This window comes from Phodopus roborovskii, unplaced genomic scaffold, assembly GCF_943737965.1.
Source record: "Phodopus roborovskii unplaced genomic scaffold, PHOROB, whole genome shotgun sequence".
NCBI classification, from domain to species: Eukaryota; Metazoa; Chordata; class Mammalia; order Rodentia; family Cricetidae; genus Phodopus; species Phodopus roborovskii.
In genome coordinates, this window is record NW_026125295.1 from 19,558,938 (window position 1) to 19,583,066 (window position 24,129).

Consider the following 24,129-nt stretch of genomic DNA (forward strand, 5'->3'; position numbering starts at 1 on the left):
ACTGAGGAGAGGATGGCCAGGGATTCCCCTGCCCTTGCTAATACAATGGGTGTCTAGGACAGCTCCTGGGGGGCTCCTATGAGGACAGACAACCTGGGGCTCATCAGGGTGCCTGAACTGGTCTGGCCCTCATGTTCCTCTGCTTTGAATAGTAGGGACCCAGTGAAGCAGCTCACTGGTGGCTGATGGGGAAGCAGGAAGAGGATGCTGCCTCCTTGAAAGAGACATCTATCTAGAGAGCATCAGTTCCTCCCTCCATGCCCCCTCGACCATTCTCCTCATTCCCTTCATTCTGTACTTGCCTGCCTGGCTGTGGCTTCACCTTCTCAACTACTTGCCACTCGTGTGTGTGTGTGTGTGTGTGTGTGTGTGTGTGTGTGTGTGTGTGTGGTGCTCTTGTGTGTGCAGGTACACGTGTGCCAAGGTGGGCCTTCACCTTCCTCTTTGTCTTAACAACAAAGTCTCTTGTTTGTCACACATTACCATGTCCATCTTGGTGTGGGTTCTAGGGACCTGACCTGTGGACCTCATGCTTTCATGACAAGTGCTTTTTATCTATGGAGCCTTGTCACTAGCCATCAAAGAGACCTTGATCCTGTGCTGAAGCCCACACTTGGGAGTTAAACTTCTGAGAGTTAAGCTCCACCAGGCGTCCCATGCAGCAGGCTTTCTGTGCACAGCAGCTTCGTAGCCAGTGTGAAGGTGATGATGACATAAGGAAGAGGTCTCAGATATGCACCAAATAAATGGCACTGATCTGGGGGACATGGACAGCAGCCGAAGAGGTAGAGTTGAGTACATGGAGATGCAGGGGTACATGGGAGAACTAAGTTAAGTGAGGGTGTTCTGTGCCAGTCTTTAGGCCACCGGTATCCCACTCCCCCCTCATGACCTGCTTCCCACTTCATACTCTGTAAGCATTACAGCTCAGATGGAAAAGTATCCTGGCATTCGGGAGCCAAGGAGTACCACAAAATCATACCGCACAACAAACCTCACACAAGAGATTTATTGGGAGGGGGAAAAACAGGAGGTGGCTGCCTCTGCTCAGTTGAGAAATAATGGCAAATTGAATAGGCCACAGGGCTTGTATAAAGTTTCTAGGGAAGAGGGTGGAATTTTGCAAGGTGGAGATTTCCAGGGTGATTGGGCTTTTTTCTCTATATGGTAGGGACAGGCTCCAGCAGTTCCAGAGTGGAACCTGGCAGTTAGAGGTCCTTGGGGGACTGGGACTTACATACCCCACCTTCAAATCTGCCTTGTCCTGTCCACACTGCCCCTGATTAGAGTAGCTCTCTGACATTCTGCTATTTGAGGAAAATACTTGTCTATATAAAAAAGCAATATAATTTTACTTCATAAAATAGAAAATACATAAATCAGAAAACATGAGAAATACCACTCTCATCTCAATACTATATATTTAAAAAGTTATAAAAACCATTATTACTAGTACAGAGGAATACTGTCTTTTTCTATTATTTGTGGATTTTTTTTCAGTCACTAATAAATAACCAATATTTTTACAGGTCACTAAGCCTCCTAATAGAAAGTAAGTTAAATTATGATGTTCCCACTTATGGTTTTTAGGTTGTCTCTTTTCCATGTTATAAACTGTCATGAAAACCCCATAGTTTTGAATCACATGTGATTATCTCTGTAGGATGAATTCTGTAGAAAGAGGATCATAAACAATCTTTAGACTATTTGCCTCTCTTGGTCTCACCTTCCCACACTGATGAGCCCTTTAAGGCCCTGGGAGTGAGCAGACCCTCACTCATTAGCCTGGCTTGAGTCTTGCTAGGACCCTGCTCTGTCTCTATTTCCTGCTGACATTTTCAAGGTTGTAGGGCCCCAGGAGAGTGTAGGACCAGGCTCTGTATCTGCCCAGCATTTGCCTGGTAGCCACTCCTGTGCTGACTGTTATTGTCTCCTGCCCCATGCATGGGTACTTGTGTTCTGTGTGCAGATTCCAGGATGTTTCCATGAGATCCAGGTGGTATGCTTATACTGCTTCTCTGAGACCTGATCTGGGCACATGAAGGGCCTGCCAGCTGTCCCCCAGTAATTCTTGCTGCACCTTCCACCTTTCCCTTCTATCCAGAGGCAGGCTGAGGCAATGAGTAATCCCAATGAAATTCCACTCACTGACTAGCCTGAGAACGGTCTCAGTTCCCCTCTGTCAGAGTCTTCAGTCATTCTTAGCTCAGCCCTTCCAATTCCTTGTCCTTTTCTTTCCCAACTGTAACTGTCTTCCTGAATGCCCTCTCATCTGCCTCCAGCCCCACCCCTCATGGCCTGTGTTGGGATAAAGTCAATCTGTCCCTTGAGAGGCTGTAAGGTAGGTCTGCTGGTTGCAAATGCTGCATGTACAAGGACAGCGTTCTTTCCCCGGTGACATCCTAGAGTCCTGAAGTTCCCCTTGAGGATGTATGAGTCTGAAGACTACCCCTCCTAGTTCTGTCTGCTGGGTAGGGGACAGGTCTAGGGTGAATACACGGTCACACACAAGATGATTCAGTTCTGTCTTAGTCTCCACGTGAGTCCTGCCCTAACTTCTCTGTTCTGGGTCCTTTCCTGCATTGACCTCTGTCCCTGTCAACATCACAGGTAGTCTATTACTAGTAGCTTTCTATAGATTATCTGTGGCCCAGAAAAACAGCTCCTAGTTTCGTGTGCTGATGTCTCCCAGTGCCCTGCCCATCTCCAAGTCTGTGGCAAGTGGTCAGTAAGTGTCTCCAATAGCCAACTGGTGAAAGCATTCATCCTAGCTCCTTTGCAGAGGGCAGCTTGCTGCCATTTTTTAAGGCAACACTATGTGAAGTTTTAAACCTCACACAAATCTCTACACCAGCTTGACAGAGGGATGATTCTTTGCCCTTTGTTGCAGAGAGAGGTTCTAGGGTTTGGAGGTGTGAAATGGCCTGCTTATGTGCACACTCCAGCAACCAGAAGCTTTTCAGACCCACATAACTACTGCAACATGGGCTGGAGGACATGGTGTGAACCCCTGAGGTGGCTGGTCTTAATCAAGGTCCAAGACTGCTTGTGTCTGCAATCCCAGATGCTGGTGATTCTCATCTTGGTCAGCTCTGCTCTATTGCACATTGTATAGAGTGGGCTGCCTGAGCAGCAGACATTTATTTCTCACTGTTCTGGAAGCTTGGCTGTCCAAGATCAAGTTGCCTGTGTGCAGCATCTGGTGAGGGCCTGCTTCCTGCTTTGCAGATGGTGCTGAGAACAGAGAAATCAAGCTGACCCCCCCTTTTCTTGTAAGGGCATCCAGAGGCTTCACCCACCAAGATCTAATCACCCCCAGAGGCTTCAGTTCTAAATGGCAGCTGATTTTAGGGGACACAAATATGCATTCTGTTGCATTAGCATAGACCATTAGATAGACCATTAGAAAGCACCTCTTGGCCCAGGGTTTCAGGTAAACCCTGCACTAGCTTCTGAGAGAATTTAATGTGCTTGGCCAGCCCCTGAGAAACCGAAGAGCCTGCTCCTCCATCATGGGACCTTATTCTTCTGTTATTACCTTTTGGCCCTGTCTTGTGGTTGCTCCACTGCATTGAGGCAAAGCTTTCCACCCCCACCTCATATCAAACCCACCTCTTCAGCATCTTCCATGCTAATGAATTCCTGACCTGCTACCACTGCTGCTGTGTTAGTAGCTTAATGGCACTGTGACTTACAGTCTGTGTCAAGATGCCTGTAGAATGCATCAATTTCAGCAAGTGTCATCATGAGTGACACGAACGTATGACACAACTAAGTGTCCCAACTGCACAGGCCATTACACTTGGCACTGGGCCCAGGGAGGAAAGACCGGAAGACCTGTTTGACTTCACATGCCATGGGTGATGTAGAATTGACTGCCCCCTGTCCCATTTCCTCCACAGCCCCCATAACTATCCTGTAGAACTGGCCACTTCTACAGATGCTCCCAGCTTTCCCAGGCAAGTGGGCCCTTTCTTTGTGAATTCTGGTGCAGTCTTTACCCTCTGCCCCATCCTCCCATCTCTGCATCTTTATATAGCTTCAGAATTCACTTCTAAAACATTTTTCTAGGATACAATGTTAATGACTATATTATATTTCACTATATTAATGTTCCATATTTACTTAGATTGGCAGGTGGATAGATAAATGGATGGGTGGGTGGGTAGATGGATGAATGGATGTATAGATGGGTAGGCAGAGCAATTAATAGATGGGTAGGGGAATGGATGGATGGATGGATGCATGGATGGATGGATGGATAGATGGATAGATGGAAGGACTGATATATGAGTGAGCTACATTGATGTATGTATGAATGAGTGGAGTGATTGTTGAAAAAATGGGTGGGCAGGTGGTGGATGGATGGATGGTTATAGTTATAATTCATGGTGTAAGACCCCTGGGAGACACTAGCCACAAGAGTTAAGGGAGGAGCCATGCGAGCCCTGTGCATGGTCCCTCAACATCACAACTAGCTTGTAGTTCTAAGCAGCTGCAAAGAGACACATTTGCAGAGTGGGAACAAGCCCTGGAGGTAATGAGGGTGGGGCAGGGCTATGCTCTGTGAACCTCTCTCTTTCTAAGCAGGGATGTGCTCAGCCACTTCGCTGTCAGCCCATGAGGCAGGCAGACCTCCCTGAACCAGCTGCTCAGTTACACCTGCCTTGAGACAGAAGCCCTGGATCTTAAGCAGGGGATGAATATTCATTGGCATGAACCTTTGCAAACTCATTTGGGGAAAAAAATTAGATCAAGAGAAGTAATCAGATTATTAAAAAGAGAGTGCAAGGACAGAAGGCAGTGGTGGAGAGGAAAACCACATTTAAAATGCAAAGAGAGAGTCTCTTCCTGCGGAGCAGTGCTGACCTCCTGGACTATGCACGAAGAATAGTTAAGCTCTCCTCCATTTCTGCTGCATAAAAATGCTTTCTGAGTCCTCCATTGAGAAGGGAGGTGATGGAGGCAGGGGGCACCCTCCACCTTTGAAAAATTATCAAATAATATTTTGAGGTTTCCGTCTTATCTTGCTTAGATATCAGGAAAAATTGTGAGAGCTAAAGAGGCTCTGGTGAGTGGTGAGTGACAGGTTAAAGGGCTCCAATAAAGATTAGATGGTCCACTATCTCCTGAGGAAATTGCATAAAAGTGGTTATTCCCTCTTGCTTCTATTAATTTCCTCTTCCTGGCTGCTTGGAGAAGCTTCATAACCTGATGCTGCAGACGGGGACGAGAGGCGCTTTCCATTATCTCAATCACTGCACTGTTTATGAGACACTTAATCTGTTTCTTTATAAAGTAATAGTACTGTAGGTGATGGATTCCATGTCACTGGAAAGCTTCGTGCAGGGACGGGAGGGGAGGGGCGTTCTCAAGAGCATTGTAAGCAGCGGGCAATTTGTTACAGCTTTGAAGCACTGAGAAGTTGCAGGTGGGGGGGGGCATTCCAAGGTGACCTTCTGCTAGAGATGACACGTGCAGGCCTCCCCGTATTGCTTAAAGGGAGAGGGAAATATGTGTTTTGCTTGGAGGATGGAAAGTATGTATGGGTTTAGGGGTAAAGCACTCAGGTCACAGCCCCTCCCTCTGCTGAAGCCAGGAATAGGGAGAGAGGATGCAGAGTGTATGCCTGCCCCCAACTCTGCTCTGCCAGCTTAGCCTCTGTCTGAACCTGCTTGCTTACAATGAAGGGAAGTAACCTCCCCCCTTTTTAAAGAAATAAGACAATTGTGGTCCGTCCCCTTCTGTGTCAGAAATATAGTCCTATGTGATGTCATCTTGCTATCTTCCAGTAATACACAGGGAAGTGCAAATAAGTGGCTTTTGACTTCCCCTTCATTCTTATAATGGCAATCAAATGCTCCTTGCCCAGATCTTCTTTGACCTCCCCAGTTCTTCTCTCTCTGTCTTCATCATCTCTCCTTCTGAATCTTTTATTGTTGTTGGAGACAGTCTCCTGTGCCTAAGGCTGTCCCTGAACTAGCTATATAGCTGAGGATGATTTTGGACTTCTGACCCTCAAGCCTCCACATCCCAAATGTTGAAATTGCAGGCATACACCACCCTGTCTGGTTTTCTCAGGGCTGGGTATCACACCAACAGCTTTATGCAAGTACCTTAGCAACAGAGTCTCATCCCTTTTCCTCCCTTTCTGAATCTTGCCTTCTGGATCCCCAAAATGGGTGTGTTTCCTGGATGACTGGTCTCTAATGTACACACAAGCATAGATCTGCTTTAGAAGCAGTGTTCTATTGCCAACTTCACCCCATCAGAAAGGGAGGCCCCTAAAGTCCAAAACTCCATTTGCATGGGCAGCCCTATTCCTTTTCCTCTTGACTTCCTGGTTCCTGGCTTCCAACAAGTCAGCAAACAGTGGCCAAGTGGCGATGCTCTTCATCATAGTGATGACTGGATCAAGATCTCTATGGAGGAAGAAAACTAGATTTAATTATCAAGTCAAAGACCTGTTATCTACCTCAAAAGTGTTCACACGGGGCTAACAGTATTTCACTCTTACTCTTTTTTATAAGTCAGTCATCTTTCTTTCCTTCTCTTTCTTACTTTACACGTGTGTGTGTGTGTGTGTGTGTGTGTGTGTGTGTGTGTGTGTGTACATGTTCGTGTAGGGGGCACACACATGCTATGGTGCTCAAGTGTAAGTCACAGGGTAGGAGCATAACCTGGAATGTTGGTCCTCAGCTTCTACTTTGTCTGTGGCAGAGTTTCTTTCTGTTTTCCCTCTGTGAGGTCCTAGAAATGTTCCTCACTCTACCTCTCATCCCATTATATGAGTACTGGGATTGTGTTCTGGGATCAAACTGAGGGCCTCACATTTGCACAGTGAGCCTTTGTCTACTGAGCCATGCTTACCCAGCCTGAATGGCCCTTCACATTAATTTCTTTGGTCTATGTGTCTATATAGTCTTTGCCAGAATTGACGCAAATGTTCCACTTATCACTTCTAATTAAAGCTGCCTTTTCTCAAGGGAAGTCCACTTTTCTTATTTTTCTTAGTAAAAAACAATGGTGTTGACATCTCTTTCTGATTAGTGGCATCTGATACAAAATGAGTTTAAACGGGTTTGCAGACTTGCCTGCCACATTAACTGTTATTTAAAGCATAAATTATATGAGAAAATATTGTGCCAGCAGAATTGCAAGTTACAATCCTAAAGTTCAGTGCATGGACTTTAGAAGGACTGTCTTTACAAGTTAGAAACAGACTGTTCACAGATTTCAATAAAATATTAACACTTGAAATGTGAATATTTTGAAATTATAGGTAAAATGTATCACACACACATTTATATATAATGATTCATTAATCATCTAGACATAAACAATCTAGGCGGAGACACAGCTTTTTCATTTGTTTCTAAGATTTAATGCCTTCATCAGGGCACAAATGTCTATTCTGACTTTGAATTGTAAAATTATTTCAAAGAAAACTTGACATTCAAATGGGTTTGTGTAAACTGGGTTGAGAGGAGCTATCCTGATATGGTACATGTGGGTATCAATTCTATCACATATTTGAGTTTACTAAATGCTGCTGGCATGCGAGTTGTGAGCAGTATAGATTGTATATAGATGGACAAATAGAGGCTCTGAGGAGTGATCTAACTCATAGATGTTCACCTTGGTAGAATCAGCAAATCTAGGAGGCACAGCTAAAATACTGCCGCCATGGCTCAGCTCTCAAGTCTTTGGGGGCTATAGAGTCAGATCTCTCTAAGACCTTTCTTCCAACTGTTTCTGGACCTCTATGGTCCATCTTGTGGGGTTCTGGGGAGATATCTTAGTAAGAAAACTGATTGCTGTATAAGCACAAGGACCTAGTTTACGTCCCTAGAACCCACATAATAAAAAGCAGGGTACAGTGGCACATGTCTGATGGGGACAGAGGTAGAGACAGAAGGATCCCTGAAACTCGTAGGCTGGCCAGCTTATCAGACTTGGCGAGTTCCGTTTTCAGCAAGAGACCCTGTGTCAAAAAATAAGGTGGACACTGACTGAGGACTATACCTAATTTCCATCCCTTATCTCCACAGGTACATGTGTACACAATAATGTACAAATATTGCACTTACACCTGCATGCCCCCCACACGCACACAAAGAAGAAGGGGGTACATATTACCTCACACGCGATAAATAAATAACTAGTTCAGATTGTACCCTCTCCCCTCTAGCTGCTCTTCTTGGGACATCCTTCGAATTCAGAGACCCAGTCGCACAGAGCAGAGGCCTCCCATTCCTTCATCAGAAATCACAGAGAAAGGCATTTCCAAATCCCCCTTCCACTTGTGGATATTAGGATGACTGTTTATGCTGTTAACTTATTAAATGTAACGCAAGGTGGCTTTTAAGTGCTGTGAAGAAAGTGAAAACACTTTGTTCTTCTTGGACCAGTACATTAAGAAAATTACAGTGTGGCAGGGACTGAATATGAATGCATGAGTAGTCACCAGCTCCCCTCCCCTTTCCAGGAAGGCATCCTGCTGCATGGAAGCAGCCGTGGCTGCAGAACTGGGCAGGGTAGGCACACTATAGACTCCATGTAAAAGGGTGCACACTTATCTGGGAGAGGTGAATGATGGGGAGAGAGAAGAGGGCAAGGCAGAGGGGAAGAGGCCCCAGGGAGTGGGCTGAAAAAGGCGATTAGTGAGTCATCTTTTGGCTGTCCCAAGTATGGTAGCTGATGCTTTTTGCTTGGGGTTTTATTGATTGATTCTTTTGTTTGAAAATTCAAACTTACTCTTTATCTTGTACAGAGATTTCCTTTTGAATGTGTTAACATGGGTCAGTGAGTGGCCTATTTCTGATGTGGATTACAACGGTAATTATTGTTTGCCCATCAGTTGTGAAACAGCAGTGTATTCTAGTGTGTTCTAGGGAATGTGAGTCCTAGGGGATGTACTACAGAGGAGCCCTCTTGGGAAAAAAAGAAAGAAAAAGAGAAGCCTAGCATTTAAGAACTTACTTTTTTGAAGTTCTGAGATATTCTGCAGTAAACAATTAACTTTACTCTATATTTTTGATCCATATTTTCTGTAAGTAATAGGCATTGAAAGCACAAAGAACTTGTATTCCATGGAATGGTTCATGCCATTCAAGAATATTCCATTTCACAGTGGTTCCCTCCAATCTGCAGTGGGCTCCCATCCAGTGCACATCCAGCATAACTTGAGACTGTCTCCTCACTTCAAGTGAGCAGCTGATGGAGAAATCCCCACATAGGAGACTATGCTTTCTTCTTGTCTTGGCAGGAAAGTGGTAGATGTTTTGGAACTAGCTTACATGAGTACCATCACCATCATTTCCTCCCGCTGAGTGATCCTGTGAATGTTTTTAACCTCTCCATGTCCCAATTTCCTCATTAGCAAAATGGATATAATAATAGCCACCCCATAGAGTAATGTACGTAAAACACTTAACAAGGCGAACTAACAGATGGTGGCTACTGCTATTATTAAAGAATCCTCCGCACTTTTCAGGAGGGAACAATATATTTGAGAAGATGAGCTTGGTCTAAGTGGAACCTTTACAAGAGCTCTGTTCAGGCGACAATCATATCGCACTATAATAGTGTCCTGGCTAGTTTTATGTCAACTTGACATAAGCTAGAGTCATCAGAGAGGAGGGAGTCTAAAAAAAAAATATCTCCATAAGATGGGGCTGTATGCAAGCCTGTGAGGTATTTTCTTAATGATTGATAGGGGAAAGCCCAGCCCATTGTGGGTGGTGCTCTCTCTGGGCAGGTGGTCCTGGATTCCATAAGAAAGCAGGCTGAGCAAGTCATGGAGAGCAAGCCAGTAAGTGGCCACCCTTCCATGGCTTCTATACCAGCTCTTGCCTCCAGGTTCCTGCCCTGGGTGAGTTCCTGCCCTCACTGCTTTTGATGATGAGCTATTATATATGACTGTGAATGATATGAACTCTTTCCTCCCCAAGTTGCTTCTGGTCATGGTGTTCCATCACAGCAATAGTAGCCTTAACTAAGTCAAATAGTGTGGCCATGGTGGGTCCAAAACTCCTAGAAGGAAACTTGTGGCCCCTGTGGCAGGGTCTTGGAAGGTGCACAGTGACTATTTGTTGAATGGATTAGTGAGGTTTGCTGGAAATCCAAACAAGTTGACTGGGCAGTAAGTTTTACCCAGTCTTAAGGAAGGATTAATCATAGCTGGCTTTAGAGATACAAGGAGAAGTCATGAATGAAGTGGTAAAAGCAGTCCTTGGGGAAATAGGGACAATAGGGTTCTAATTTGGGGGGAATCAGCAAGGATAAGGCCACATGTCCCAGGTCTCAGTCAATGTGACATAGCCACAGTTTGTGGGGCAGTATGGAGACAAGCGTTGCATGCCATGACTCTTGACAGCCTGGCTCTCTAAGAAGCTAGAAGAGGTACCCATAAATGGGGACATCCTAAGTAAGCACCAAGTTATGTCATTTGTCCCCAATATTTCCTATTGCTGCATTATAAAAGGTGACTCCAAGCACATGACACAGCTACATGCAAAGCCCTCTCTTTTACTTGCCCTATCATAGAAAGCATATAAAAATGCAATTAAGGTAGAATGATGCTGTTAAGGCAGTGACCTTCAAGTCACTTTAATTTTTTTCTTTAAAGAATTGCTTGTGCATTCTAGTCTTTTAACTGTCATTCATAGCAAATGCTAATGAACACATCTCAGTGCCTCTTGTGTTTGTCTCAATATGACATTTAAAAATCAGAAGTCTGGTCATCGCCAACAAGACCCCTTTCTATCTGAGACTATGAAGCTACATTCCTTCATCAAGTGCTCAGGGAGATGCTCTAACTGTTAAGGAAGGAGTAGACATTTGTGTACCAGACACCCAACTACACATTAGACTCACTTTACCAATAAAATCTGTTGACACACCTGAGAGGAGAAAATCGCCGAGAAGGGCTACTGTCAAGATGTTTGGAGAACTATTAAGCAGGGGTTTGCCCATCTGATATGCTCACTTCGTGCATCTTGGTGTGAGGCAGTAACTCAGCAACATTTTTTTTTTTCCCAGATGGCCTAACCTCCATTTTCATTTACAGAGAGGGGCATTTGGTTGCCATTCTTCCATTAACTCATACATGATCTTTGTGTTGTAGCCTGTCCTGCGGGGACCTTCAAGGCCAGCCAGGAAGCTGAAGGCTGCTCACACTGCCCGTCCAACAGCCGCTCCCCTTCAGAGGCATCTCCCATCTGCACCTGCCGGACTGGCTATTACCGAGCAGACTTTGATCCCCCAGAAGTGGCGTGCACTAGTAAGTGTCTAGTAAGGGCTGTGGGCTGGGGAGTCTGATTACAAATGGTGGACCTGGAGCAGGGAAGAGAGCAGGTAGGTCATCCTTCCAGGAAACGCTAAGCAGGGTGCTGGCCGTGGTGCTGAAACGGGGGCTCTCTCTTTTTTTTTTTTTTTTTTTTTTCCAACAGCATTCCTTTGGTTAAGATTGAACTCTTTCAAGCTCTTCTTTCCAGATGTGAGGACCTTCCTTTTACATGCCTCTAGGACAACTTCTTCCCACAAAAAAAAAAATTAAGACTGACCATCTAGGGTTCTTTGTGTGTGTGAAATCAAGATCTACTCATATACTGAAATAACTTGTAATTCTTACAGTTGCCTCCTCCAAGATGCCACTCACGCCTGGTCCCTGCGGTTGAAAAGCCACTCTTCAGTGTGACTTCTCTGTGTCTGCTTCCCTGAAAGTTCTCATAGCTTTATTAACTGTCCATTTGCTTTGTAATTGCCTTAGCTACCAACGGAAAGTCCTTGAGTATCAGGTCTAAATATACATCCTCTTTGTCCCTTGTAGTGTCTAACATATGAGCTTCTTACAAATGAGAAGACCAGAAGCCTGACTACAGTGTCCATCTCAGTACACTAAATTCTAGAAACTGGGGGTTAATGCGTCAGCTATATCCACTCTCCCATTATCTCTGGTGGAAAGAAAAAGTAGCCATTTTTCTAAAAGCAGAGGAACAGCTGCACTTTCCGGGCAGGGAGAGGATAATTTCCCTCTGGTCCTCTCTCCCACAAGCATGGAAGGCAAGGTACATGATCTCCCTGAGCAGCACTTTATGCAACTTTTCCTTCTCTGAGTGTTAAAGCCCTGAAGCAGGGATGATATCGCCTCTCAGTATTCCCTTTGCATTCTGGGATCAATACTGCAGGTTATCCTATAATCAGACTAGAATTTTCTTCTGCACTAGGTGCTTTGGTGTGGCTCACTGTGAGCAGGCACCTCCCCTTATATCCCTTAAACTGGTTCCCTCTAATGCCAGTGAAGAGGTCCACAGAGGTATATTCCATACACACACACACTTTTAGTTTGATGGACAGAAAAAAAAATATGAACTGGACTGGGTAGAAGAATTTCTCAATCCTTGCCTTGTAACATATGTAACCTTTGCTGGATGCGGAGCAGAAATGAAAGCGTCTTCTAGATCAAGGTCCTGAGCTCAATCGATGCTTATAGATTTGAGCTGAGGAAAAGCTTGTTGTCTTCTAAACTGATTTTCCCTGCCTTCCTTCTCAGGTGGGTGGAGATGAACAGAAGTCATTCCTTTCCTGCTGCCCCGAGTCCCCGTCTTTCTGTGGTGGTGTTTCCATCTCTCATTTCTAAGAGCCCCCCACCCCAACCCAGAGAGAAGTCTTCCATGGGCCCAAAAAGCAATATTTGGCATTCTTCTTTGCATTCCACTAAGGATGCTAAGGTGGAGTGCCACTACCTGGGTGGTCAGACCTAACACCAGTTCACACAGCAGCTAAGGCATCCACCCAGCCTCTGGCAGCCTCTGTCCTAGAAGCTCTGCCATGGCTTCTGCTTGTAGCTCCTCCCCCTGGCCAGGCTTCCTCCACAGATCAACTCATCCATATGGGTCCTTAGCTTGAGGAGACAAACTGCCAACCTGCCAACTTCGTGATAAGGTTATCTGGAAGAAGTCAAGACAATGACCAGGAGCTCAGTGTGTCAACATATTTCCATCTTCACCCACTTATTTACCAAGATTTATCTTTCAGCTCCCATTCCTGATGAGCATGGGTAAATTGGATCAGTTATTGGGAGAAGTATGAACATTCCAATTCCTCCAGTTTGACCACAGAAGCTTCTTAGTCCACACTACCGATATTCCAAGACTGTCTTTAAGTTAGACCACACAGACTTTTCCCTCCTGCCTCTGGTCCAGCCAGCTCTGGAATATTCACCAGTGGGGTTTCCCTATACTCTCCTCTGCTTTTTTAGATGGGGAGAGAGCATGCCACCCTGACTATTGCACCTTTGCATACCCCCCCCTTTTCTTGTGCCTTCAGACACAGGGAAGGCTCAGACTAGAAACTTCTAAATCAAAGCGCACATGACTATGGCAGGCAGGGCGAGGAACAGCTCCTGGACATGTCGCCCTCATTCTGGAGGGGCAGGCATTTGGTGAGGAGACTCAGGGGACAGAACATGGGTACAACACAATGCTAGGCAAAACATGTATAAATAAAACTACAGTTTCCCCGAGCCTCATTATATATTTGATTTATTGTGTGCCAGGGAAGTACTGTATGAAAAAGTCAATTTGTTGGCTTTTATATTCTCATTAGGGTTTCCTTTAAAAGCATTCTAATTGGAGGTGCCATCTGTTCTCTTAAAAAGGCACAGCACATCACCACAGTAAATAATTTTTCAGATACAAGGAGAATATCTAGAGCTGTTGAAGAAAGGCACAGCCCTGAACTGTGCCCTTAGGGCTCCTAGCTAGCCTGGCAGGTCTAGTGAGACATGCAGGAGCCTGAACCTGGCTGCTGGAAGCTTGAGGCTGGGAGAGCTGGTTCCCCTTGGAAAATCGAGGCTTCATCTGTCCTAGCGGGAAGCAACTGGAACCTGCCTGGGCACTAAAGATAAAGATCTGTCTTTATAAATGTAAGAGACAGGGAGCACCTGCCATGTCCTGGTGTTGTGATCCAGAGAACTCAGCAGACAGGAGAGTCCAAGAGCTGCCCAAGGCCTCCAGTGTTGAAGGACCTCAGGTCTAGCTCATGGCCATTGTTTTGAAGTGACATTATATCAGCAGCCCACTCCTTCCTATCAAACATTTTACAAGTGTATTTATAAAAAATCATAAATGTAAAATATGTTCCTTGCAAGGTCACAACACCTATACTGCACTAAGGATTATAATTGTACTTTCAATTCCAAGGACTGAACCTATGGCCTCCTTCTTGCTAGACAAACATGCTGCCTCTGAGTAATGTTTTTATCCCTACTCTCTGATCTGCTTTTTTTTTTTTTTTTTTTTTTTTTTTTTTTTTTAACTTGAGTCTCATTAAGCTGCCAAAGCAAGCCTGTGGTAACCTCTTGCCTCAGCCTTTTTAATAGTGAGGATTACAGGCCAACACCATTGGGTTTGGCTCTGTGTGTGTGTGTGTGTGTGTGTGTGTGTGTGTGTGTGTGTGTGTGTGAGTGTGTGTGTGTGTGAGTGTGTGTGTGTGTGTAAATATTTTGGGCTATCACATGTTTTTGTAATATTAAAATGTTTCTATAGGGTGGGAATGAGAGCTCAGTTGGTAAAACACTGATGACCTGAGTTCAATCCTAGAACTTACAGAATGAAACTGGACTAGTTCTGCATGCTCACAGTCCCATGATGCCATGATGGAGGGTGGGCAGGCAGGGGAGCAGAGCCAGAACTCAGTGGCCAGTCAGCCTAATCAAATTGGTGAGTTTTTGCCCCCCCCCTTTCTAATGAACATAGGCACATAAACTTTTCATTTATCCCATCTAAAAGTTGACAGTGAGAAATTCTGTAGTCTTGTCTGGGTATTTCTGTATTTTCTTTTTAATATACTAGAAGAGCTAGAAATTCCTTTGATGTCTGAGAGGTCCCGGCCTTGCCGTGAAGCCTGCCTTTGAGCCTCATCAATGAAGTCAGGAGGGGTGGACCCCAAGGCAGGACTAACGGGGCAGTATGGACTCTAGTGACCTCAGGGACAAAGGCAAAGGCAGAGTGGGCTGTTCATTTCTGCAGAGTCTGAATTCATATGACTGCTGCTGGCCTGCAGACACTGAATTCCTCCTTTGTTCTTTTGTCCATAGGTTCATCCGTCCATCTGTCTCTCCATCCCTCCTATCCTCTCTCCTTCCCTCCCTTCCTTCCTCCATTTTTTCCCTCCTCTTCTTTCTAGGGCTACATAGTTCTAACTATGGCATTAGAACGCCCGGCTGATGGCCCCTTACCCCACCCTGGCTCAGTACTTCACCATACTCTCCCAAGTGACTTCATCCTCCCAACTTAACAGGGATTCCCAGCTCATCATAAAGACTATTAGAAAGGGGGTTACATGAGTGCATGAGGCACCCTGGAGTTGCCACATCCAAGAAGCACACAGAGCTGCCCAGAAGCTCTTCGAACCCAGTGTTTTTATGGAACTTCATTATATATCTCTGATTGTTTATTTCTTCATCCCCTCTCTCTTCAAGTCTGGGGGCTTAGACAGCCCTATACTCCTAATCCTGCCTCAGTGACCAGTCCACATCCTGAAATTTCTTGCATTTAGTTGCCTGATTTCTGGGGAGATGCTAAGGATTTTGCAGCCTGTACACTAGGAAAGAGGAAGAGAACAAAGAGTAAACACATCTTCACAGCATCCCAGTTTCCTCCTGCTGCCCACCTGGTGCACTGCCTAGAGTCCCCAGAACCTTGGGTCCTGGAGTAGCTAAGACGCCATGATCTTGAAGAGGTCTTGAAGAAGCATAGAGACTCAGCATGTACACACAGTGGTTGGAAGAGGGGCTTGGTACTCCCTCACATCTCAACTCTCTTGTCTCCTCAGTGACCTTGTCCTCATTTCCTCCCTTTCCTCCACCCTCTTTCATTCCCACACTCTCATGCTGTTGTGTGCCTTTCAGAGTTGTTGCGGGGATTAAGCAAAATCGCATTATAGCATCCTTGGCCCAGTGCCTGGTTCATAGTAAACTCTCAATCGATGTTAGAACTTGCTTTGGTTATATCCCTGGAAAGTGTGAAGTGTGCAGAAGACAGTGAGGCTTCCAGCTGAAGAGGATGCTGGAGATCTGAAAGTAAAAGTGAAGTGTTTGCAGTCGGGGGTGGGGTGGCAAGTTTTGCTTCATTCCTGAGCAGAACCTGTTGGCTGCCCACAAACCACACGGTGAAAATACATGAGCAGTTGCCCTCCTGTGCTGCAGGAGAGAGGAAAAGGCATAGGTGAGGGACTGGAGAGCCTTTGGAGCCAGAACCCCAACAGGTTTGGGAGCAATGGCCCACAAAACTGGACTTCAGTTCTTTTCTAAGGTTGGGGTCTCATGTACCTACCGAGGCTGGCCTTGAATTCCCGATCGTATCGCTACTGCTCTCAGTTGCTGAAACAGCAGGTGTGTACCACCTCACCTGGCTCAACCTTCAGCTCTGAGGGAGCGAGACTCACTGTCTCCTTCAAATGACAGCGGAAGGTCAGATGGTAAGGGTGCCTTGGCAGGGACAGCCAGAGGGAGCAGGCGGGAAGACAGGCAGAATTGCACAGCCGAGTGAGACCAAGCATCCAGTTGCACGGCTTCATTTTAAATAATTTCTAGTTTACTGGGGGACGAAATGGAAAGGAGGAATTTATGAAGCAAACGAAAATAGATAATTATGCCTTATAAAATTGCTGTCTGTGAAAAACCATGCAGAAGGACTGGTGTGAAAATAATTACCTTGTTACATTTCTGACCGCAAACACCCCCCTTTTTTTTTCTGTCACCCACATGGGAGAAATTTTGATGGATCACAGAGGCAAGCTGGAGCTTGTCCGGTTTCTTTTATTCCTTCTTCAAATGCATCGAGGTGTCCCTTGGCAGCTTTGGGTGGAGAAATAGGATGAATGAGGGGCTCAGAAGAGAAGGTACAATGGCGGCCCACCCTGTCAGCCTCCCTGGAAGCTGTCCTTGTTCTACCTCTGACCCATAGAGAGGAAGGGAAGCTGAGTGGCAGCAGTTGGGGCTATGAGCCTGGCGCTAGTGCTGTGACCTGGGATAGTTTCTGTACCTCTTTGAGACATGGTGCTTCCACATTGGGAAAAAAAAATGAGCTAAGATGGAATCTACACCACAGGGTGAAAAGCCAGGCCTCCCTTAGCCAATGCCACCCTTTCAAAGAGAGCAGAGAGATGGGGGCCTCTGAGAACAGAGCTGGGGAGGCTCGTGAGGAGGGTGGCGGCAGTCTACTGCTGAAGAGTCAAGAGCCCTTTCGCTCAGCCTAAGAGCTAGACTTTGTGTGTGCATGCCTGAGTGTGACTGTGTGCACGATTGCTGGGAGATGTATGCATGTAAGTAGGCTTCTATGTGTGTGTGCTTTTTATGTGCCTGTGAGTGTGCACACTTGTATCTGTTTGTGTGAGTACACACATGTGGATATGTTTATGTGAGTGTGCCTGATTATGTAATGGGCATGCATGTGCAAGGGACTCTAACTTATGCGAGTGTGTGCTCCTGTGTGAGTATGCCTATATGAGTGTGTGGATATACATTGTGTGTGCACCTGTGTATAAGTGTGCATGAAAGTGTACCTGTGTGTATTTATGTATAAGTGTGTCTATGTGAGTATATATGTGTGTGATTGTGGATGAATGTGCAGGAATGTATACATGTGTATATTTATGCCATGAGTGTGCCTGAGTGAATGTGTGTGTGTGTGTGTGTGCATGAAAGTAAACCTGTGTGTATTTGTCTGTACGCAAGTTTGGTTGTGTGAATGTGCCTGTGTGAGTGTTCCTGTGTGAATGCATGAGTGTGCATGAGAGCCCTCTGCGTGTCTGCAAATGTGTGCAATTGCCTGTGTGTATAACTACATGTAAGTGCAGATGTGTGTGGATGAGATTGTGTGACTGTGCAGAGTGGTGGAATTGTGAGTATATGTGCCTATGTGAGAGCACGGTGTGTTTGGGAAGAATGTGGGTGTGTAAGTGTGCCTGTGCGAGTGTGTGAATACATGGGCATGTGAAAGAGGTATTGTGTTGAGTCACACAGGAGACCAGTGTGAGTGCGTGAGTGGTGAGTGTACCAGTGTGTAGCTATGAGTGTCTGTGTGTGAGTGGCAATGAATTAGAGTGTGGGTGAGTGTGCGGCTGGATCTGCATGCTGGGGTGGTCCCAGGAAAGCTGTCACTGATGCTCAGAATAACCAAACCTGCTCTGGCATGTCTTCCTACAGTTCTTACTCAGATGGTCAGAACAGTGTGCAGACCCATGTACAGTATTGATGGGGTGAGAGTAAGATGGGCCAAGAGAGCTGAGAGCTTAAATGAAGATCAGAGGGTGGTGATGGGCTTCACTCCTCAGACCCCCAGCCCACAGGAAAGTCTCCTGTGGCAGCAGACTCTTCACCTAGGTCAGGAAGCCAGCGTTACCTACTGGGAAATGCCTGCTTGTTGGATGCTGTGCATTGGAGATGCTTTTAGATACTTTTCAAAGTCAGTCTTTTGCTTAATCATTTGTCTGTTAAGCTAGGTTGACAGCACACCCAGAGAAAGCTGTTTCCTCAAAATTAGCTCAATTTTTGCTGACCAGGGCTTTATTGAAGGATGCTCTGTGTGCCTCGCTATACAGATGTCACACTGGTTAGTTCATCTGCATTGCACATTCAGAAACAATTTGCTTTCCAGTTTCATAATTTTTGTGTGTGGGGGTTCAGGTGTGTATACCTATGTATGTGTGTTCACGTGGAGGCCAGAGGTCAGCATCAGCATCTTTTACCTTCATTTTTGAATAGGATCTCTTGGAGAACCTGAAGCTCATCAATTCTATCAGACTGTCTGGCTGGGGATCCTCTAGCTTCTACTTAGTGCTCATGGTACAGGTATGCACCACTGTGCCTGATTTTACATGCATGCTGGGGAATCGAACTCAGCTCCTTTTGCTTGCAAAACAAACCCTTTACCTCCTGAGCCATCTCTCTAGCCCCCATTTGTGAGTTTTGAGGAGCAGATATTCTGGTTTTTGTTTTTTCTTGAAGAATATCTAAGCAAAGGTTGTACACCAATAAGAGCCAGGTTAAGATGTTCCCTGCATTCTGCAGGGGTCTTGGACCACACCCTGTGCCAGCCAAGTAGATGGTTTGTACATGTGGATGCAGAGTAGAAGGAGTGTGGCTGCAAGATGCAAGCTATTCATAACTGTCACTCCTGTTTTGAGAAGGGTCAGCACTGCCTGTGTAAATGCTTTTACACTTCTGTAATCTGAAATTTCTTTTCACAGTTGTTTGACCCAAGTGGGTCTAACTCTTATGAGGCCTTGTCTAGCTTGAACTTTTAAGCTAATAGCCAAGCACACTCGGTGACTATGTTTCAGTGTTTTGCGGTAAGAGCACATGGGGTAGCAGACTGCTAACGTCTAGGCCAGCACCCATAGGGCTTGCTTCCCCAACTTGCCTACACCTGTTTTCTTTCTATGGCAACCTGAGAAAGCTTTATTCCTTTTTAAAATCATTAATACTTGTGTTGATGGACAGTTCAGACATGGTGCTAGACGGCCTTTTTCTATTGCAAGCCCCATCACCTGCCAGGCCTTATGTTGGGACCTCCTCGCACATTTGCCATTGTGCTGCCCTTCGGTTGATCTTTGCGGACCAATGCTCAGTGAATCCCACGCTTAAAGAAAACCGTTTTGTTTTCCCATAATTTCCTTTGTTAGCTAAATATTATTGTAATCTAGCATAGCATTTCCCGCAATCCTCAGGTCACTGCCACTCTTCTAAAAGCTAGTTCTTTTCTTGTTTCTGTGTGTACAGGTTCAGTCACTATTGTGTGCTGTGTGGAGGTCAGAGGATGACTTCAGCCTCCTTCTATCACTTCCCACTTCTCTCTCTCTCTCTCTCTCTCTCTCTCTCTCTCTCTCTCTCTGTGTGTGTGCCTCTACATAGAGAAGGACACTGGGTGTCATCCTCCATCACTCTCTGCTTTATTGCCTTGAGACAGGGAACCCTCAGCTTTCCAGCCAGGCTGCCTAGCTAGTGAAATGTTAGGATCCACTTGTCTCTGCCTCTGCTCCTAAATGCTTATTTGTAGGCATGGACAACCATGCTTAGCTTTTTATGTGGGTGCTGGTAATTCAAATCTACGTGGTTATGGTTACACAACAAGACTCTTACCAATGGAATTAGCACTCTGCACTATTCAGTACCTGCCTATTGGTGTCCCTTTTGTAGTTACCCCTGTGAAAATCTATTTAGTGATTATGACTTTTTTGTAGGCCATTGTACTTTTAGAAGGACAAATGGTGCTGGCCAGCCTGACTTATACTTCCTGTCCTTACTCTTTCTTTGAGACCCGGGTACTGATTCAGGTGTGAATTCAGGTACTGATTCCGGAGATAGGAAGGGATTGGTGTAAACTTATCTACTTAATTTCCTTTTTATCTATGTTTTAAAAATAAGCTTAAAACTGTCATTCCTATGATTTGTGGGTCCTTTCTTGACATGAATGCTCCTCTGCAGTCTTGGGAAGTGCCCCCGATGTCATGTGTACAGGTTCTGGTCCTTGGAAGGATGGATAGATGACTGATGAATGCTGGGAGTTAATGGCAGTAGAAGCCAAGACAACAATAAGTAAATGGAAGCTACTAGGCATTTTAGATCAAACGATTCTGGAGAGCCCTTCTAACTTGACAAAGGCTGATGTTGTCTTGCCCTTCTGAATCTGCCTGGACAACCGTCTTGACCCCCAGCTCCTTAAGTGGGTCCCAGCTGACTTTCTGGCTCATCATCCAGGTTGGCTCAACATACAATTCTGGACCAAGTCAGCTAAACACTAAACCCAAGTTTAGGAGTGAAATGTGAGACTGAGCTACTTCTGGGCCTCAGAGCTGTGTCTACTGCTGGGAACTTTTCTGGTCACTATGCCAGTCAGACTGGTATCAACTCAATGTACCTCCTGTTGTTGACCATTGACCCTGCTAGGGACTCAGGTTTAGAATCTATCCTTAACCCCATTACTGGTTGGAGCTGTGTCTCAACCTCAAGCTGTAATTAGCACTCTTCTCAGAGTCTGTCCTAACATGTGAATTTGCAGTCTTACCATCCTCTATAATCAATGTACCCCCATTCCATCATTCCCTTGTGAGTGGGCACAGGTTCATTCTAATGTTTTGTTAATATAAACAATAACTCTGCCATACAAATGTGCAAGCATACCTTGGGGAACACATATGCACCTCAAGGTAGAATTGCTGAATTATATGTACCTAGCAAGTCAGTGGATACTCCCAGAATGCTTTCCCAAAGGACTTGACGAATTTATAGCCATTTAGTTTGCATCCCATTTCCCCATGTGGCCCAGGATGTTAGTGAGACTTTTAATCTGTGCCAATTTAACCGACCTCCTACTCATTTTGAATGGTATGTCCCTGCATATGTAAGAGTGGGTATTGTTTAATATGTTTGTTGGCTGGTTTGTTCTGTCTTCAGGGACTTGCTGTGAATAACCCTTGCCTTTTCTATTTTAAGCTGACTTTTAGAAAACCATTAATTACCTGTGGCATCCTGCCCTCTAGGCTCCCCCTTATCTGTGTCTCTATTGTGGGTAATTTTCTTTCATATCTAACTGTTTTAATTTTTGAACTCAAATCTGACCATCTATTTCTTTCTGACATTGGGGTCTTGTGTGCTAGCTTTTGTCTGGGTCTCATGCTTGCCATTATCAGGAGAGTATAAAAACACGTTCTTGCAATTTCACTCTCTGGAAAAGTGTTTGTGTTTAACTCATTCATGTATCTGGAATTTATCTTTATGTGGAATGCAATATTGACATTTCTGTCCCTAGTATTAAAAGACAGCATGCCATCTGCTCCACCCGAACTGTACACATCTTAGTGAGGTAATTCTTTCTTTATTGACTAAACACCTGCACCTCGTTGTCTGTATTCTTTGATGGTCTGGTCTGTTTTTTGATGGTAGCCTTATGACATATCTCAATGGCTGATGAACCAATCCTCTGGATAATATTAATTTCTCAAAATCATCTTGTCATTTACTAAAAACCCATTTCTTTGAAGACAGCCCTTAGAGCTAGCTGGGCACATTTCATTAAGCAATCCTATTTAATGGGGATTGGATGGCATTGGATATACGGATTACTTTGGAGGTTGCTGTCTTTTCTATGGTGTTGAGGCTTGTCATCTGAAGACATCGCAGCCAGGTTTTCTTTTATGTCCTTCAGTAAGGCTTTGCAGTTGTCTTCATACAAGTGTTACAATGGCTTTGTGAGATTTGATCCTAGGTATTTTATTGGTTTTGTGACTTACTGTGAAGAGATACTTTTTTCTCATTCTCTTTTAAAATAGACTCTCACAAGTAATAGATGAGTCCATAACCAGAAAAGTAGTGAGCCTCTCTCCACTGGCAGAATCCAACAAAGGTTGACTACTGGGATGAGGGGCATTGCCACTTGGGACATGTGGACATCCATGATTACTTTACATTCCAGGAACCAGTGAATGTAGGAAATGTCAGAATCTGGACTTGATCTTGAGTGACCTATGACTCCCTGAGAGTACTCTACCCTTTTCAGCTTCATTTGTTGTTGTTTTGTTCCCTGACCTTAAATTGTCTTTAGAAACAGATATTTCCTGTGAGCCAGTAGAGAGGCAGCCTGTGCATCTCTTAGAACTCATGAAATAGTCTAGAAGAGTCTTCTGTGCCTCATCCATGGCTATTTAGCCCTAGCCCCTTTTCAACTGTTATGGTATCACAGTCATTTAACAAAAGATGAGAGACAACTAGAAAAGCATCTGCTGTCCCTGGTTGAGGCTCTTGGTAATTTATGATGAACTTCGAAGTGTAGAATTCTTCTCTGGGTACCACATTCTCTGAAGATGATAAGAAGAGTTCCTGACCATGCAGCTGCCCTGAGGTCTAATTTCTACTTACTACAAACTGTCCTTATTTATGCAGCAGAGACTTATCCAGTCTTTCCCAGATGCTTATCTGGCTATCACCACCACCCCATTTTCTCTCTCTCTCTCTCTCTCTCTCTCTCTCTCTCTCTCTCTCTCTCTCTCTGTGTGTGTGTGTGTGTGTGTGTGTGTGTGTGTGTGTGATTTTGTGTGTGATTTTTGTGCATGTATAGGCCAGAGGTCAACTATGTTGAATGTCTTGTTTTTGGGAAACAGTATCTCACTAAACAGGAATTTCACTGATTTGCTTAGGATAGCTGGATGCTGAGTTGTAAGGATGCTCTAGGTATCTTCCTGTCTCTGATTTTCCAGTCCTAGGATTACAGACATGTTCTGACACATTTGATGTTTCAGTGGGTGCTGAGGATCCAAACCCAGGTCCTCATGCATTGCAACAAGCACTTTGCCAATTGAAATGTACCCTTCCTTAGCCCTGGATAATTTCTTTTAAAAGGAGGTGCTCTAGAAGGTGAGCTCAGTTGGTAGAATACTTATCTAGCACATACAGAGTTCTGGGTTTGATCCCTGATGTTGTATAAAACAGGTTGTTTTGGTTCAAGCCTGTCACCTCAGGCTAGGGGATCAGAAGTTCAGATCATTCTTATTTATGTAGTCTCAGGCCAGCCTGGACTACATCAGACCTTGTCTCAAAAAATAGACTAGACTAGACTATAATAGACTGGCCTAAAACATATACTTTCATTAGTCTATATTCTCCCATCATTGGTGTCCTATTCCTGAGAGTTCACTCTAATGGGTGCTGCACACTTGAAAAATGTTCCTAGAGGAGCCAAGGTGCCTTTCCACAATTTGTGATCTTTGTCCCTGTAATGACTTGGTTTATAGCTGTTGAGTCTTGAGGTTCATGGTATCATTGTCCTTGACCTGGCTTCCTGAACAGACCTTGGTCTTTACATTGGCACCTGCATAGTGACAGCCACTAAGCTCTGGATTGCGCCAGCTTGTTTTAAAGCAATTGAGTAATTCCAGGTGGTTTAGGCCCCAAGTGTATCAGTTTGGAATGACAGGCCAGAAGGAGGAGCTCCATAGAGACCTTGCCCAAGTAATATCTGTCTTCCTGTAGTAGCAGAATGAAGTGTTTCACAATGTCCTTTGACATTGTGTGACTCAGACACAGAAAGCACATTGGAGGCTGCCTTGGCAGAGCATGGTTTAGAA

The 24,129-nt window shown here is 45.0% G+C and overlaps 1 protein-coding gene across 1 annotated transcript in view; it reads left to right on the plus strand.

The window, feature by feature from the left end:
• The window catches only part of Ephb1 (EPH receptor B1), a 416,176-nt gene that overhangs the window by 260,315 nt on the left and 131,732 nt on the right, over positions 1-24,129 (plus strand). Inside the window, exon 4 of the mRNA XM_051206222.1 lies at positions 11,129-11,284. Coding sequence (XP_051062179.1) covers positions 11,129-11,284 — 156 coding nt within the window. The remainder of the gene's footprint in view (positions 1-11,128; positions 11,285-24,129) is intronic.